The 19,382-nt window shown below is 41.3% G+C and overlaps 1 protein-coding gene across 3 annotated transcripts; it reads left to right on the top strand.

Annotated features, from left to right (window-relative positions):
- Positions 1-11,422: 11,422 nt before the first annotated feature.
- Positions 11,423-19,174, top strand: LOC122662119. 3 transcript variants are annotated; one of them, XM_043857680.1, is made up of 7 exons: positions 11,423-11,762; positions 12,980-13,175; positions 13,796-13,875; positions 14,486-16,216; positions 16,349-16,517; positions 18,407-19,036; positions 19,080-19,174. In XM_043857680.1, exons 2-6 carry the CDS (start codon positions 13,103-13,105, stop codon positions 19,033-19,035), a joined length of 2,682 nt encoding a protein of 893 aa, XP_043713615.1. In that variant the 5' UTR covers positions 11,423-11,762; positions 12,980-13,102; the 3' UTR covers position 19,036; positions 19,080-19,174. The 3 variants fall into 3 exon arrangements, with proteins under 3 accessions (XP_043713615.1, XP_043713616.1, XP_043713617.1); XM_043857681.1 differs by having other exon boundaries at positions 11,433-11,771; XM_043857682.1 differs by having other exon boundaries at positions 11,438-11,506.
- The last annotated feature ends 208 nt before the right edge of the window (positions 19,175-19,382 follow it).

Below are 19,382 nucleotides of genomic sequence, written 5' to 3'. Positions count from 1 at the left end.
CCTGGTCAGACCGAAACGCGGTGTATAGTTCGTCTCCTTCCTTCATGAGAATCTGGTTATACCCAGAATATGCGTCCATGAAACTGAGTCGCTCGTGCCCTGCTATAGCACCTATTAGGAGGTCGATCCTGGGCAACGGGTACTCGTCCTTCGGGCACGCCTTATTGAGGTCTGTGTAATCTACACACATCCTCCATTTCCCATTCGACTTAGGGACCATCACTACGTTCACGAGCCAGATCGGGAACTGCTCCTCTCTGATAAAGCCGGATGCTTTTAGCTTCTCTATTTCTTCCTTCATTGCGGCCTGCTTCTCTGGTGCGAACATCCTTCTTTTTTGTTGTACTGGCTTCCTCTTGGGGTCTACGTGTAGGGCGTGCTCCGCGATGCGGCGGGGTATGCCCGGTATGTCTGCTGTCGACCAGGCGAACACGTCCTTATTCTTTTGTAGGAATAGTGTGAGCTCCTTCGCTTCTTCCTGATTTAACGAGGACCCGATCTTAACCGTCCTGGTTGGGTTCTGTTCATCCACCGGGACTTCCACGAGCTCCTCGACTGGTTCGCCTCGTTGATATCGTCTATCTCCTTCGCGGTTGTCCATGACCTCTACCTGATAGGTTGTTCCCCTACAGTTGCCCTTGATGCCCTTCAGGAACACCGTGTGGCACTCCCTGGCTTTTTTCTGTTCTGTCTGGCACTCCCCTACGCCATTAGGGGTGGGAAACTTGACCTTCAGGTGCTTGGTAGAAACTGCCGCTCCCAACTCCGTCAGACTAGGTCGGCCCAATATGGCATTATAGGCTGTGGCCGCTCGAACGACCATGAAGTTGACTTTTATGGTATTTTGGCATGGGGCCGTTCCCACTGTCATCAGGAGCTCTACAGATCCTTCAATTGGGGCTGGCGCCCCTATGAATCCGTATAATGGTGTGGCCTCGGGCTTCAGCGTATCGGGCTCGAACCCGAATTGCAAGTATGCATCGTAGGATAGCATATCCACTGATGCTCCTGTATCCACTAAGACCCCTATGGACGGGTCGATTGGCTATAACTACCTGAACCACGATAGCATCGTTGTGTGGCCAGCTTAGCCCCTCCATGTCTTTATCCGAGAAGGTGATTTCAGGCTCCGTGCATGCTTTCTTCTCGGAGACTTCCGCTACTGCTACAAATCTCGCTTTCGCCTTAGCTCTACGAGTCGACTCTTGCCCTGGTCCTCCCAAAATGGTGAGGATTGTCGGGGCCGTGGATGTGTTGGTCTCATCCTAATTTCTCCTGACTTCCCAAAGATTGTTTCTCTGATCGCCTTGGCGATCCTGATCTCCCCCTCTTCGGGCTTTATCATCTCTTCGCCAGTCATTCCTTGGGGTTTCTCCACCTCGGGGGTTATCTCTTGCCTCCTTGACGTAACACCTCATGTGGCCTTTCTGGATCACGTCTTCTATTTCCGTCTTCAGCTGTCTGCAATCTTCCGTGTCATGGCCTATCTCTCGGTGGAACTCACAAAATTTGTTCGGGTTTCGATCCTTCAATTTTGAGAACATTGGTCGGGGTCGCTGCAGCAGCCCTCGATCCGATACCTCCATCAAGATTTTAGTCCTAGTGGTATTGAGCGGGGTATACTCAGGACTTGAATCCCTCTCTGACCTCTCTCTCTTGCCGTCCCCCTTCTTATCTTCCTTTTCACTAGTCCTTTTCTTCTCGGGAGCTTTTCCATCCACTGCTTTTCTCGCCTTCATGATATCGAACATGTTGGCGTATTGGTAACAACAATCCAGTAGCTGTGGCATAGTTGTCACTGGATCTAGCGAAAGCGACTTTACTAGATCGTGGTTGGTGACTCCGTTGTGCAGGGTGTTGAAAGCCATCGCATCATCCAGGTCCTTGATCTCCAGGCTCTCAGCATTAAAGCGGGCGATATAATCTCTAATGGACTCATCAGAGCGTTGTTTGACAGCCAACAAGTTGGCTGCAGTCTTCTTCTGCTTTACACTGCTCTGGTAGCGGCTGACAACGGCCTTGGCTAACTCTGTGAAGCTTTGGATTGAGTTAGGTTTCAATTTGGCGAATCACAATGCCTCGGGCCCCTTGAGAGAGGTGGGGAAAGATCGGCAGGACACTACATCAGACCCACCATAGACTATCATCATGGCATTGAAGTAACTGATGTGGTCGTTGGGATCACCCTTCCCATCATAAGCCTCGAACGTAGGGGGTTTAAAACCCTTGGGAAGCTCTGCTCTCATGAGTTCCCTTGTAAAGGGATGTTGGCCCGGCTTGAAGCTTTCTTCTGGGGCTGTTCCCCTCTCCAGGGCCGCAATTTTCGTGTTCATCTCTCTGAACTTACGGTCAAGCTCGCTTTCTTCAACCTGGTTGTTGATGACGTTCGTGCATGTGCGACGTGCATTCAACTCGTCCCTGAGATCTGGATGGGGTGGCCTTGGTGGGTCTACTTGATCAGTGTGTATGTCTGAGACTCTAGAATGAGTCCTTTCAGACCGGCTGTGAGTTCTCCGACCGGTGGAAATTGATTGATCTTCCACACGCGGGGGCCTGCTCCGGGTAGGCAGGTTCCCCATACGCACTGTTCCTAGAGGAGGTAGCTCTCGCCTGGATGGGTGTGATGACCCTGCTCTACTTCCTGATGCTCGTACGTCGTCTCTCGCTATCCTCGGATTCTCCCGGGCAGTTCTTGGGAGTACCAGAGGTTGCAACGGTGCCGGTGGTGGTATCGATGCTGGTGGCAAACCTGCAGCCGCGGTAGCTACCGTAGTGGCTGTCCTTAACGCCTGCATCTCACGGGCTATCTCCCTCAGAATCCCACTCTGGTTGAGAACTTGTAGTTGTAGGTCCTGGATTTATCCGACGTTGGCTGGCGCGCTGGGATCTGTCTCGGGGACCAATCCCTAGGGGAGCGGCGGCGAAGCTGGCAAAGCCTGAATGCCGCGACTGGATTGGCCTTGATTTTGCGCCGCCACTGCTTGATCAACCTCTAGTGCGATAGAGGGTTGGGTTCTCGCTACTTCCCCCGCCGTGAGTAGCTGGGGGTCGACGGACATAGTTGTTGTCCGCCGCGTTTGGGTCTTCTTCCCTGCATTCTCACCGCCGTGAGCGTTCTTCGTTGTCTGACGAGTCACCGGGTTTTCCCCGGCTGGTGGGGCTTGAGTATTGGATGGAACGACATTGGGCTCTCCTGCCATGATCTTAGGTTCAGTCGAATAGAGAATATAAGGCTTTGACGATTGTATCGTTCCCACAGACAGTGCCAAACTGTTGTGTCAGAAATCCTCTCGGAGCGAATTCTTCCTGCAAGACAAGGATTAGCAGAGAGTACCGGGCCAGGCCGGTGATCTCACTCCGATGCTTAAGTTAGATCTCTGAGCAATAGTCAGAACAATTAGAATTTAGATGATTTGGACGTGTGTTACCTACCCTATTTAAGGTGACGGTAGGTGGCGATCGCGCCTGGAGTGGCCAGAGAAAATCTCGATGAGGAGTGAGACCATGACTGATTGTAATGCGGGATCGTTGATGATCCATTCTATCCCACACGCCGGCTGTGGCTTAACGTGGGCAGCGGTTTATTCCCTCCATGCCGGTAGTGGCGTTATATGGGTGGCGGTTTTGGGACTGTGTCGGTTCCCGATGATGGTGTTGTTCTGAACCCGTTATTTGATCCACGACCCGTTACTTGATCCACGACCTGTTACCTGATCCATGACCCGCTCTTATGGATCGCGGATTTATTCCTCATCACTGATGAAACCCATTAGCATCCTTATGAAGTAGGACTCCACAAAGGAAACTAGTTTCAGGGAAAAGTGAAAGGAATTAGATATTATATTCTGCATATATAACAAATTAAGGCTCGATTTGTGTAGGTGTAAAATTTTACTTGAAAATTTTTGTTTCAAAATTTTTTTGATGTAAAATTTTAAATGTTGAAAAGTGTTCCAATGTTTTTCTGATGGAAACAGCATTAGAAAAGTTTTCAATATGTAAAATTTTACATTTACGAAGTTAAATTTGCCGCGTAAAATGGAAAATTTTACGCCAAAACAAATGGAGCATAAGGGAAAATGATAACCACACGGCGTGTCGATCTCTCTTACACCCTCCTTCCCTCTTGATTATGTGGGCTCCCAACATCCGAATTGTGTGATGCCTCCTCCTGTGTTCCATTAGTTCAGGTAAGGGTTTCCACTTTTGATCTCTCGGTAATTGCACCAGTGAGATGTAACAATTTGGAAGAACTTGTTACAATGGCGCCATTGGAAAAGCTTCCAAAACTTCCATATTTTGAGTAAGGGAGAAAGAAAGCCATGCTGCCCTTGCTTCCAAACACAGGGGGGTGAGTATTGACCGTCGCACCCCCTGAAAAGATGGAAATAACCAAGGGTGCAATGATCATTTTGTGCACCCTTGTCTCTAGGTGCAGGGCCGTCGTGCGCTGCGTGATTGGGTGGCGTTCAATTGACCTTTGAGTAATGTGAACAGTTAGTTTGGGCCAATTCGTAGCTGGAATAATTGAAAACCTAATGGATTAGTCACGTGTCAAATATTAGACTCAAATTCAATAAAATTTCTTCCCATTTTTTGCCATCAATTTTTTTATTTTTCAGTCGTCACTGTATGTCCATGCACTCTCCTATAGTCCCTTGATTTTCTAAGATTATTTTTTTCGATTGACAAATTTTGTTTGGGCTGAAACTTGACACGTAAGACGGAGATCTTGGGCTAGCTATACCCTTACACGAAATTTGGACCCCTTATGATCTACCATGTCGCAATATTTGGACCATTTTTTAAGTGTTTCCAAAACTAGGTCTGCTGGAAGGTTTTAGCCTTGTAAATTTTACCATAAAAGGTGTAGCTTTTAGCTTGGGTCTGGGCCTGAATTACCATCATGGCATCATGCAAGACAAACTAGCTTGATTTCAATTGGTCATCAATGGGCTATTTTTAATGTTAAGCCCAATTCAAGCCTAGAATGTCCCAATACGTTTAAGGCCGAATGACCAGAATTGTTACTCAAATTAACCTTATGCATGCATAGTTATGGAGTTGTGAAAGGTTTATATTGTTAGAAAGGAAGCACACAGAAATATTTCTGAAATTAACATTGTAGCTCACCTTCTATCAAAGAAGGGGGCGGCCATCCAGACTTCATTTTCTTGGGTTGAATCCATGGATTGAGGTATTTGTATTGGATCGGTCGGATTGGCACAGTATTGACCAAGGCTGCTCCTGAGATGGGAATCGGTATCCGATCCGGATCACAAGTACTTTGGTTTTTTGGTGGATTTTTTTTCTCTAAAACCCCCCCCCCAAAAAAAAAACTGTTTTGTAAACTATTTCTAAGATTTTTATATTTTTATTTTAAGTTTGTTTCTTATTTCGTCCATTATTGCACTAAAATTACGTATTTTTCACGTCCCCCCCCCCCCCAATTTTCTGAATTATAAGAAAATTTTAAGTTTTTTTTTTTTTTTACCAATCTAGGTCGATATGGGGACTGATCCCTAAAATTGGTACTTTTCCACTTTTTAGCTAATCAGGTCTGATATAGACCAATCCGAATCAGTATCAAATCGGTATTGGTGAAGACCTATACGCATACTTCAATCCCTGGTTGAATCTCCTTCTTTTGTGTCCCATGAGATAATTTGGGATGTTCAATGTAAATCGCGATATAAATTCAAGGTTTCTGCCGATGGCACTTCGAAAGTGAAACTTTAGTTCAAGTTTTGTGATATTGTCCTCTAGCTGGAAGTTCAAGTCTTTTTTTTATTTCTCATATATTTTGTCGTCTGGGTATGCCTGGACATTAATCATGTACATATATTTCCTTTATTTCTTTATAAAATTTTCCTTAGCTTTAGTGAAAAAAAAAAAAAAATTCTGAAATTTACACACTCAAGGCTTCATACATGATCTATTAAGAAAAGGCTCCTTAGATGGTTCGACTCCGATCTATCCATTTGGTGATCTCAGCCTAAATGTGTTTTGCCATATAATAATACAAATTTTTGAAAAATACAACACAAAGGGCCCAAATATTAAATGCATTTGGGACCAAGGTTGAGACACAATGGATCTTTCTTTCTCTAAGAGCCCCAACAGACAAAAATACAAAACAAAGGCTGGCCCAATTGGCCAACGAAAGAGTCCCATGACAGCAAATTAAGACAACCAGATCATAATAAGGACAATATTTAACAAAACCAGCTTCATGCCTACCCAGTACAAGCCTTCCCCCCCGCCCAAGCTGATCAGAAGAAACACAAAATCCACCTAAGGTAACTATAGCTCACTGGCTGAAAGCCTAAAGACATTAATCCTCTCTCACTGCTCACCATTGTCAGTGCCGAAGAAGGAGCAAAATCCGGATCTGTTGATACGGGCTATATAGGTAAGGGGACCGGCGCTATGATCGCTTTGATGTCTCTTTCAAAGAAGTCATTCTCAGTATGTTTCATCCTTAGTAGGGGGGTTAGTTATACCTACAACCGCCATAAAAACCAAGTGTTTCGTGATTTAAAAATGTTGAATCTCGTCTCAATCATCATTTGTCAGGACTCTTTGGAGTAAACCTAGATTGTCCCTAGGTGATGCTCAATGAATCAAAAGATTAAGGCCCGTTTGATTTAAGAGTGTTTATTGGTTTAGAATCGGTTTTCGGTTTCAATTCAGTTTTGAAATTCGATACTCAAATCAAAATTGTTCGGTTTTGGTTCTTATTTGTTTTCAAAATTTCGGCTCTATTTGGTCCTTACACGGTTTGGTTCTGGTTCTTGTACTTGGTTCATATACTATAATATACAATCTATAGTATAAAATATTATAATGCTATAATATTATACTATGGTATAGCAGTATTATAAAATCTAATACTAACATTAGTAATACATATTATAATTTATTAATATACTATAATATAGTAATATAACAATATGGTTAGATACTTAATATACTAGTATCCAAATTCGGTTTGGTTTTGGTTCCTATGCTGGATCTGGAGCTGAACTGAGAACCGAATCAGTTTTGAAATCCAATACTCAAACCTAACCGAATTTTATTCGGTTTAGTTTGGCTTGTTTGGTTCGATTTCAGTTTTGGTCTTGAATTTGATACCCTTAGTTTGATTAATAGCGAAGTGATATAAAACTTTCACCAAGTAAGATAAATGAAAGAAAAGAAAGAAAAATGATTTACACATTGCCGATAGTACATGTCTCTTCACACTCTCTTACTATGTGGGTTTTGCATACAAGTCGTGAGACACTCCCTCCTATGCATCCATTGATTTGTTGGAGAGATGCCAATACATGTGGGCAACATGCAGATTCTTCCCCAAAATAAATAGGGTCAGTGAGAGTGCATGCGCATTGGCATCATTGGGGGTGGGGTAGTCATTTCGCCCCTTGATGTTTGGGCATGGGTGGTATACTCCCTCACATAATTTTTCTGTCCAGGAATGTGGCTTACGTCACCACTCTCATGTGTGTTTATCTCTCTCCTCCTCAAAACAAGAGGGTAAAGGTGTCTTTTCAAATGGGAAGGAGAGAGATAGATTCATGGGAATGTTGGCATAGGCCACACTCACGGACAAAGAACTTTCTCCCATAACTAGAATCGTAAGGCTCATTCCTAGCTAAGGGGGCTTCGCTTACTACGCTGTCTAAGGTGTGGTGGATGCGCTCACCTCAATTTTTTGTTAATCATGCTATTCTTTTAAGCAGGAAATCGTACTTTATTTCTTTCTTTAGATAAATAAACTCCACCGGCCTTCCCTTCGTCCCAAAAAACAAAAGAATTATGATTCGTCTCCACCTCAATGGTGGAAGGAGGCTGAAAGACGTGCATTGGGATATAGATTAGGTGCCATGTCTGTCCTTTGGCCGGATACAATAGTTACCTGCCTTGTCTCATGTAGATTTACAGAAACACCCTTGCCATTTATCTATGTAGATATATCATATACTATTAGGAAAAAACATTCTCTCAAATTCCCTAAAAGTGCAGTGTGGTGCAGTTTGGGATTGGAATATTGTCACCTGATAAGTGCGACATTCAACAGTTCAAATTCGAGAAGAAAGAAAAAAAAATTGGCTGAATTGAACTTGACCTGTTAGATGTCGCGCTAAATAGGTGGCGACATCCCACCCCCAAACTACACCACACTGCACATGTCAGAAATTGAAGAGGATTTTAATTTTTAATCCTATTATTTATGTTTTATTTAGTGCGGGCCTGCAGGCAGGCCTGGTCCATTTTAACCCAACAAGGACCACTATTCCCATAGTCCCACTACCACTACCACTAGGGTAGATGATGCGTGCTACCGCGTTGTTTACTGTTTATCGTTGTGATTAAAGGAAAGATGATTGAATTAAGAAAGTTCTTTTTTTTTAATTTTTTTTAAGATGCTCGTGTAAGTAAGGGACCATGTACGGTTAAATTAACGGTTTCCTTTGAGAAACAGCGAAGAGCTTCCAAAGATGGTGATGGTGAACTGTGTCAGCCGCAGCCCGCAAGGCAACAACGCACATGACACAAGCGCTCACCATCATTTTGCAGGGAATGTGTTTTTTGAGGTTTAGCTGTTCAGGGAACCCCACAAAAGATCAAAAGCTTAGTCATCATCACCATCATCGTTTATATGAGTTGTATGTTGTAATTTGTAATAGAGTGAGACCTCCCCTTTTTGATGAACCATACTTTACACCTTACGTACCCCTTCTTTTGGACTAGGAAGCATGTGATATGTACATTATAAAAACATGGTTAAAAAGAAATTGATGATGATTAATGTATTTAAAAAAAAGGGCAAGAGATCTCTACTTGGTCGTCTCTATACAAATGTATGGGCCAATGGGAGAGGAAGTCTGGGTATCTACTTAAGGGGCAGAGGCATCATTTCACGATGATTTGTGAGAGGGCATAGGAAACACCACCAAATAAGTAGATATCTTTTCCAAAAAGAAATTAAGGAAAAAGAAGGTTATCAAGTTGCGTGGCACACTGGCACCTGCACCTAGACATAGGATGGACGAAATGACCGTACTGCCTCCCTAAAATGAAAAATTTCACTCAGGTGGGCTTTCATCGGCCCTCGTGCTGTTGTTGGGGCCTTGCAGCCTGGTGGCAACAATCCCCCTCCCAAAAAATTATTACAATCTATGATAGGGATGCAAGTTTGGCCCTGTCGGTCCGAGTCCGCCCCCGAGCCCGAATAGGCCTAGGTTGAGATACCTTGGCCCTGAGGGTAGGTCAAGGTTGGGAATTTCTAGCATTGTTTTAGGATCAAGCTAGGCCAGGGTTGAGGCCTTGGGCTGAGCCTGACTTGTCTTCTTCTTCTTCTCCTCCCCAGCCTAGTCCAACCCTTGTTTCTCCCTTCTCCCTCCCTATGGTTAGGACCAATTAGGGTCAACCTAGCCCGATCTAACCCTGAGGGGCGGATCAAGGTGGGATTTTTCAGGTCCTGAAGTCAAGGTTGGGTGGGGCTTGGCGCAACTAAGGTCTGCTAACTTTACGAGGAAAAAAAAATTGAACAAGCACAACCAAAAGATACCTAAAATCCTAATTAAAAATAATTAAAAAAAATATCATGACTACTGCTATTTGACTTCTGTACTCTGCATTGCAAATGGAGAAAATTAATGGTGAAGGTCTTAGAATGAACTATTGAGTTACAAATCACTATATCCCAAAGTTCAAGTTTGCCTTTGTCTGGTAGAATACATAAAAAATAATTCATGAGCAAGAAATGGAAGAAAGTGGGTTCCCTTACTATGGATTCCCTTAATATTGAAATATATCTACAAAATAATAAGATAATCACTAATTATTTCTCTTAATCTGAGTTCTTTGACCCGAAACCGGCCTTAGCTATCCTCATTTAATTAACCACGGTGACATACAAAATCATGCATCAAGGTTAACCAATAGATGCGAAAAGTCAAAGCAGACAAAATGGTCCTTAATGATTTAAAAAACATAAAAATAAATAAAAACGGCTTAAACGTTTGTATTGAATTCTAGTTAGGGGTGTCAAAGCCTCAAGCTTGACCGGTCCAGTCCAATCCGATCGAGCACGATCCAAATCGAACCAATGCCTTATCGGTTTGGCTTTGGTTTACAGGTTAGAGCACCATTTGGTTTTGGTTTGGTTTGGGTTAAACCAACGGGGCCACCGATAGGACCAAATCCGAACCGAACATTGAAACTGACCGCCAAACCCTAATACCCTACTTAATTCCTACCCAAAACCAATCTATACCCGGTTTTCAAATTGAATTGAAACCCATATCATAAACTGAACCGAATCCGAGTCCAACCTAAACAAAACCAAAAAGTCCTTTTTTTGTTCGGTTTCAGTTTCCCTGAAACTCACATCGACACCAAAAAAACTGAAATGTACCGCCCGATTGACACCCTTAATTCTAGTAGCCAAGCGAAACGCGAAGGGCCAAACACACCCCTATTACTTTTCCAGTTTTCCCTTGTGATATGGCGTGAGGGAGAGTTAAAGACATGGTTCGTAATATTGGGATCGGTTGGGCCAATATCGATCAAAATCGGTCCATATTGATAAAAAATGACAAAAATCGGATTTTAGTGGATCAGTTTTGGTTCCCCGTATTGGCTATTATTAGTCAGAAATATTAAAATTTTTTGAAAAGTAAAAGTAAATTGAAAATTAAGGTTGATATCGATCTGATCCTGAGATTACGAACCATTTTAGAAGCATAATGACCAATACGGACGGATCCAATCCCACAATTTGGGTGATCTGACCGAGTTAAATGATCCCAAGAACGATCCACTAATACCAAGTAGGGTCGGTCATTATTTGGGATCGATCTAGACCGATACCAATCCGATCTGGACGATTTTAACCGATTCGAACCGAGATTTCGAACCATGATTAACGACCTGATGAGACGTGGGTATTGCGCACTGCGTTTAGTATAGAACACACTAATATGAAACCCCAAATTTTTTTTATTTTTTGGTAAACAAACCCCAAATTTTAATACGGTTAGTTTAATAAGCTGCCAAGAGGATGCTTCGTGCGCATGTTAAAAACTAACTTCTGAGCTGGCTTTAATTGGTTTTTTTAAAGGAAAAATTAAAGAAAACCCGTGTAAAAAGCAAGAACTTATATCGGTAAAATAATGGAATTTTAAGGTTATACGAACAGGGAGGACCAAAATAAACTGTCCTCCATGCCGATTTGAACACGTGGTAGACATCAACGGTGGTCTGTATAGACCAATTGTTAACTCTCGTTGATCATAGCCATCCAATGACGTGTGGAGCCCAATGATGAAATCTGCCAATACCTGGTATAGACGCGGAGGATGGTTTCTTTCCGTCCTCCGAACCATGAGAGCGAAAGATTTGAAACACCGAATTACCCTTTTCACTGTAAAGATTAACGAAGGTAGTGGGGGTCACCAAAGAGTAACAGAAAATTGAGGGGAGAAGTTTCGCTTTTCTGGTAGTTATTTTTCAGCCATGGATCCTTCTCTCACTAAAAGTATAACTTTTCCGCCATTTCCAGGGTCCCAATACAAAACAATTGCTGTTCCAAGCTTTAAATTTCAACTCTGTATCGACTTCCATCTGTTCGATGATATCTCCACGTCTTTCAATTCCATTGAATTCTTTGTGAATTCCTTCTTTCCTACTTGTCAATGCAGTGGAGGATAAGCTCCTTGTGATGGGTTCTTGACCGTTTCCGTTTTCTCTGGATGGTATGTTAGGTTAAGTTTTCTTAATGATTCATGTTGGTTCTGTATTCTTGTATTGGTTGGGGAATTGGATACTTGAGTTCTGACTCTGATACTAGTTCAAATTTGAATTGAATGTTAATGGTTTATACATCACTTAAACACTGGAGGAACAATTGGATGAAAGAATTGAAGTTCACTAATTTTCCTTCTCTTGAGTAAGCATGGCTTACGAAGTTTGAAATTTGACCCTCTCCCCCTCTAATGTCAAGTTTGAGACTAGAGCCACGTCTTTCTATTTGGTTAATCCTGGTTGTTCAGGACTGCAATTAGGCTAGACCAATAAGATTGTTTGCTCAACAGTTTTTGGGCATTGCTGGGTTAGATATGGCAGCTGGTTAAATTTGAGTTTCATTTTATCGTTCTTTTTAGTTGTGAAATTTAGTGCGGTTTAACATTTTTTCTGTGTTGGATGCTTTTGGGTTTTCTGTTAATCTGGTGTATTTATTTTCTAGATCTTGTTTGATATGCCAGCTATAAGAAAAACTGAAAGACTAGTCGTTCAAATTGGGATGCTGAGATTTGGAAATCAACTTGTCTCATATGAGAACTATATTGGGATGGTTCAGAACCAAGTAAATCATCATATTGGGAAAAATCATGTTCCTTTGAAACAAATGTTCTGGATCAGCGAATCATGATTTCTGAACATTTGTTTCAGCTGAAACATGATTTCTCTCACTTGGTAGTGAGTCGTAGAGGTCTCGGGTTCGAGCCTCCTGGTCCTCACCTTCCCTCCCCCTCCTCCCCCAATAGAGTAGGATAGAATAGGACCTATAAAAAAAAAAACGAGTTCTGGATCAATGAAGTCAAATTTTTTGGATTCAATCCATTTAAGTTAGTCTCATGAGTTTGATCAGTTAGGCTACTGGCTTTGAACATGGTTGTTTCCATCAACTTTGTTATATGTTGGTCTCATGAGTCTAGTCATTTAGGCTACTGGCTTTAAACCTGGTTGGTTTCATTACTTCATTAGTTAATAAGTTGGCATACCTTTCAGAGGCTGAATTAATCTTCTTCTGTTTAAGCTTTTCCCTCATTTATTTTTTACTTATGTATCTATCTCTTACCTTTAGTCAAATAGATTTTATCCATAATCCCCCTCCCCCTGATCTGCTTTCTTAACTGATTTGCTCACTTCTATATTACTGATATATACTCTTTTTGCTATGGATTTTCAGGTTCTGAGATGGTGTTTGCCACCATTTATGTTGCAGAAAGCACAATCTTCTAAGGTTTGTGTGGAATAAACTATAGATGATCTGCTAAGCAAATCGGGCTTTCAATAGGACTCATCTGGCTACATGGGAGGCCTATTGCACCTACTCGAGTGTAGCCAGTACAGCATGTCACGGACACGTAAGAGACATGTCAATGGTAGGATGATTATTTACTTTTATATATCTATTTTTTGAAGTCATAAGCTCCTGTTTTTTGTTATTGTTTTTCAGTTTTTGTTTTGTTTCTGGGTGACAATGTCTGTATTGTGGCAAAGCACAGAAAGTGAGAAATCCATGAATCTTAGAAAACACCATGCTGTCAAGATATATGACTTCCCGTTTAAATTTTGAAATTTCTATTTAAAATTTCTACTTCTTGTAGTAGTTGTATCTAAAATTCAAGACCTTCTCTGAGTAGAACCTTTTTCCAAGTCCTTGTAACTGAATTCAGCCAATGTCAAGGGTTGTGGCCTTGCAGTCCTGTGACAGTATATTTCAACTTGATATATTTAAGCTAGAAGGTAAACATTTCTTTTGTAACTGATACTGAGCTTTACCTTTCGTAGAAAGTTGAAAAATAAATAAATAAATTATGAAGGAAGTTCTTACAATCAGGTCTTGATGGATTACATTACCACAGGCCTGAATGACCAAAGGCACCTCAGACATCTACATTCACCCATGAAGGACAGCTGCCCAGAAAAATAAGCTCAATGAGTTTTCTCCATCTGATTTTTATGTTTGGAAATGTAATGCCGCTAATTGCCTCTTCTTCAGGCTTTGAAGCCCCTCGAAATAGCTTGGAACTGCAAACGGAAACTTCTCAGAACATAAGTGCTATGGGCAGCAACATATTGGTAATATTTCCATCATGTACTGTATTATTGCTTTCTGGCAAATAAAAAATGTACTTTTTTATGGTTGACAAGAGCCCCCTTTATACATGTGATTTCTGGATCCTAAAGATGAGTTAGTTTTTAATAGAAGCCATGTTTCATCTTCTTCAGTTTGTTCTTAACTACATATAACTTTCTGATGTGTTGTTATTTCTTAAATTTACCTTTTGAGGAAAAGGGGCAACCATGCATATGATCTACCTTTGGCAGAGCTATCCCTGAGGCACACAGGAAAGAGGGCTGGATCCGCAGTTCATTGTACCAACTTCCATATTTCATCCTTTTGGGGGACAGAATAAATATGGTTGTTGGTGCATTGTGGGGAGAAGTTTGTATCTGGGCTTTTCTATCATCTCATCCAAGTTGATTCTGACATGACACTCCTAGTTGGGTTATTAAATGCTGGGCAACCCTCTTGATGTGCTTCATGTGAAGCTCTGCAGCTTGGAGCACAACTTCTTCAACCCTGTTCTTTGATGATTGCTAATATACAATTTCTTTTAGACTCTCTCTGTCTCTCTCTCTCTCTCTCTTGTATAACTCATACTGATCAATGATTGTATGCTTTCAGTATTTATTTCAAGCGAAGCAGAATTCCTCCGAAACAAGCAGTTATGCAAGTGAGAATTCCATGAAGAATTTGATTGACGGGGAGATATCTGAAGGACCAGAGACCAGACGCAATGTGCCGAGTGTTGTTGCTCGCTTGATGGGAATGGATGCATTACCATCAGACCCGAAACTGACAATCCACGGAAAGGAGAAAAGCAATGAAAAAACAGGACAGAAAATCCAAAGAGAAGAACAACTACAAAATGTTTTGGTTGATTCTAACCCTCGAGCATTAAAACACTTAAATCAAAGGGAAGTAAATTTTATATCCCGTCGTAAAATTAGACAATTTGACCGGTCCAGTTGTGCCCCAAAGTTTGAAAAACCACGACCTCGAGAACATCCTCAAGAGGAGGAACTACAAAAATTCAAGAAAGAATTTGAAGCATGGCAAGCAGCCATGGTTTGGGAAAGGTTTGTTGAACTTGGCAGAATTCCCACTCAATGGCTTGCCCAAGAGAATCTCAACAAGGAAAAGATGGCTCTCTACACAGGTTCTAGGAGATCCACAGACAATGAGAAACCTATAGAACCAAAGCATCAGAATTCGCTGCCAATACATGAAGCGAATTTACAAGAAAGTTGTGCTTTAAAACATCATGGATTTAAGAAGGAAGCTCTCCAAACTAACAAGAAGGAACCTGTGAAATTTCAAAATAGCTCCAAAGACTTAGAGAAGGTACCCTTAATTAATTGTGATCCAAAACTGGTTAAATCCTCTGTACCCACAAAGATAGTGATCTTGAAGCCTGGCCTTGATAGAAATGGAAGCAGTGAAGACTCTTGGGCTGGTTCATCCGATAGTGTTGAAGGGGAAGGCAGTATTGAAGATTTTCTTGAGGAGGTGAAGGACAGGCTGAGATGTGAAATACAAGGAAAGAATGCTAAAAAGGATATGGTGGCCAGAGGGGGTGGAATTGAGGCCCCTTTTAGAGAAAAGCTGTCGGATCCAAAAGAAATTGCCCACAGTATAGCTAAGCAGGTAAGACAAAGTGTTACTAAGGACCTTGGGGTGAATTTGCTCCGATCAGAATCAACCAGATCATATAGAAGTGAAATCCAAGTCAATGGGTCAAGTTCTCCAGAGTTCATCAACAGAGACACCAGGAAATTCTTGTCAGAGAGGCTGAGGAATGTTTTCAAACCAGAAGATAATGTGAATGTCCTGAAAATTGGATTTGATGACTCAAGAGCTTCCATTTTGGACAATGAGGGGAAGAGACTAAGAACAAGCAGAGATGTCATGAAAACTGGGAACAAGGGGAGCTGTTTGAAAAATGTGAAAGATGACGCTGAAAAGCAAACCAGATCTTTCAGACATGGTGAGACCAATGAGATGATCCACGCAGGGGAAGTGTTCCCAAGGAACCTAGTTAGATCTTTGTCAGCTCCAGTTTCGGGAACTTCATTGGGCAAGCTACTTTTAGAGGATCGGCACATTTTAACTGGGGCTCACATCAGGAGGAACCATGAGGCTGCTGAAAATGTTTCAGTGAAAGTAAGAAAAACAAGGAAAGCAAGGTATAGTCTTGGAGGGAAAGTTTCAAATCTTAGATCCAGTTTCAGTCTGAGAGGTAAACTATTTGGCAGGAAGATCCAATCAGATGATGAAGCCGGAAGCAATGAATCTGATTCCATGAAGGACATCATGAGTGGGCCTTCTGTTAGGGTGAATTTCGGCAATCCCCATGTAAGAGCTGCTGCTCTTTAATTTACTTGATAATTTTGATGTCTTTTACTATTACAACAAAAGTCATTCTGAATTCAACCGTTTATTTTCTTCCATTTCTGTGAGTTTATGACTTTATGTTCTGGGTTGCAGGAGAACTCAACTGAGGTGCCACCAAGCCCTGCATCAGTATGTAGCAGTGCTCATGAAGAACTCTGTAGGCCAGCAGATCATCCAAGCCCAGTATCCACCTTGGATGTACCCTTGATAGATGATTGTCCTGTGCCACAGGTTTTCAGAGAGATCAGCTCTAACCTTAATGGTATGTTTAATCAATATTTATAGATTTTAAACACATATTACACACTAAGTGCCTGGTTTTATATCTGATCCTGCTACATGGTGCATGTATTGCTCAATCCACATTAGCTCATTGGTCAATCATCTGATGCATGCATTTGTTGGTATACTGATTTTGTAGATCAAGACTTATGATTGGTCAATGTAGGTATACCTGCATGTCTTTGGCCCAAGGCATAAAAGAAGTTATACATGGAAGAGTTGAAAATAAACAAGAGAATAATTAAAATTTAGATGCATGTTTGCATACAGAGGGAAGGGCTTAGTATGAAATGATTTTATCATTTTATATTGCATGAGCTATAGTATTATTGGGAAAGATAAGTAGCTTGTCAATGCTACAGAGAAGTATCTATTAACCTTCATATTTCCTTTTCAATGTCACTTTTTGGCATATCCATATATTTATACGTATGCTGGAGTGAGTGTTTAATCATATTGAAATGCATAGACAGCTGTGCGTGTTTAACCATGATGAAATGTGTTCACACGCATGCATGCACATGATGACTATGGGCTTTCTTTTCCCAAAAGTATAGAAGTAGAAGTTGATTGGAGGTGTCAGACACAAGGGTCACCATAAAAATTGATAGCTATGGTCTTCTAATTTATGTTGATATGTTGTTGATTTGTTGATTTTGGAGTGTGAATAAGCTTGGTATGTCTAAAGACGGAAGTGTGTGTTTGGAGATTAAAAGATGGAGTCAACTGATAATGTTTTGTGCATCATTACTACTCTGACAAACTAGAGTGGTTTTATTCATGTTTTACTCCAGTGGATGCAGGAACTCATCTTTAAATCATTAAGGAATAGTTTCTTACTTCATATTAAACCTTGTTTTCTTTATGTGTATACGTTGAAGAAAATATGTAGTAGGGCTAGTTTCCAGGGGTGGGAAATAAAGTTCTCGACTCTTGCAGCTTACAAATGCAATGTATGCATGATAGAGCTGCTTATATCGTGTAAGTATCATTTGAGTTGTTCTGTTTACAACATCTATCTCCAACACTGAAAGTAGACCTGTTTTGATGATTGTAGCCTTCTGTTGCATCTTATTAAACCCTCTAGGAGTCAGACGGATGAACTAGAAACCTGGTGGGGGGAGTGATTATAGATTGTTGATGGTCATGAAATCCCAATGATTCCATCTAGTTGCAAGGGAAATATTAAAATCAAATTACCACTAAAGTGAAAAATTTTGCAATCCTTGCCTAAAATGATTGTAATTAACTTCAAAATATTTCAAATCTGATTATTAAATCTTACTTTACAACTTATTTCGCAACAACTTTCTGGGTTTGAACCCTTCCACTTGAACTTTACATTTGTAAGGAGTCCTTTCCTGATACTCCATTTTGTACTAGTACTGAATTCTCATTTGCTACAGTGACCATTTCTAGACCATCCTTGAAAATTAGGATATATCTTGTATGATAGCACACACGTCTTCAAGGATAACTAGCGTTGAGGATTGATGTTTTGTATTCTGAGAAAATGGATTAGCCATTTAAAGACAATCTTGTGGATATGCGATTGTAGACCGCCTCTGAAGGGTCATTAAAAACCTGTAGGGCTTTAGGGCTAACTTTGGGGAATTTGAGGGGTTACAGAAAATTATCTATAAGATGGAGAGGCGGGAGGCATAGAGCTCACTTTGTAACCCTATTTTTTCTCGATTGCTAGTGAAGACTCTCTAACCAGACCATGGACGTAGGCATTCATGCATATCTTGTGGTTGTTTGCTGTTTCCTTTCTTTGTATCTTTTCTTGCTTTGTGGTTAGATTTTCAGTTTCATGGATAGTTGGCTTTGTGCTCATGCATCTGACACTTTCTGTTGATGAATACACAGAGCTTCGGAGGCAGTTGAACGAGCTCGAGTATGATTGCTCCCAAGACATGGTGATCAGAGAGGAGCCCTTGGAGGCCAAGATGGTTGAGTTGGATGATCCAACAGAAGCTTACATACGAGATCTCCTTGTTGCTTCTAGTTTGTACGACGGTCTGTTCGATGGTTCTTCTTCAAGATGGGACCCCCTTGGAAGGCCCATTAGCAACTGGGTATTCAAGGAAGTGGGAGAATCTTATAGAAGAAGGGACAAGGAAGAGAAGGAAGAAGATCATTGTGAGAAAGAATTAGACCACAAGTTACTATTTGATCTGACTAATGAAGCTCTATCTACCATACTGGGACTTTCTTCAAGGACTTCAAGATTTAAAAGGAAGATGATTAGTGTTAGCATTGTTCCACCACCTTGTGGGGAGAAATTGTTGGATAGTGTTCTTGAGATGATCCGTGGGTACTCATACCGTCCAATGGATGATTCAAGTTATACGATTGATTGCATGGTGGAACGAGATATCAGGATGAAACCATGGTCGTGCACGATGGATCATGATGTTGAGGTAATACAAAGAGAGGTGGAGAGGATGATTCTATCCGAGTTAATTGGGGAAACTGTGAGAACCATATCTTCATAATATGTGTTAAGAAGAGGGTGTAGGGAATATGTATTGAATTGGAAGCAGTTTAGGCTACTTTGAATGCAATGCTTTGTAGACTGTAGTTTGTAAATTCATGCTCTATAGTTTCTCAGGGGGGCATTGGAGCTTGAGTTTCTACATTGTATACTAAGTGTACAATTTTCCGCTCCAGTCAAGAGTTGCAATTAATTGACTCTTCTAACTTATGGAATGGAACTCTTATTTATTAGACAATTTCAAAGTTGGTACAAAGTACTAGTTAAAGGCTCATCTATTTAGCCTTGATCCTTGGCTTGTGAATTGATTCTCCAAGCAAGAACTGCTACAGATCTCTCTATACCGTT

Source organism: Telopea speciosissima, chromosome 5 (assembly GCF_018873765.1).
Source record: "Telopea speciosissima isolate NSW1024214 ecotype Mountain lineage chromosome 5, Tspe_v1, whole genome shotgun sequence".
NCBI lineage: Eukaryota > Viridiplantae > Streptophyta > Magnoliopsida > Proteales > Proteaceae > Telopea > Telopea speciosissima.
Note: the sequence above shows the minus strand (reverse complement) of the source record. Positions and strands in the feature narration are given on the sequence as shown.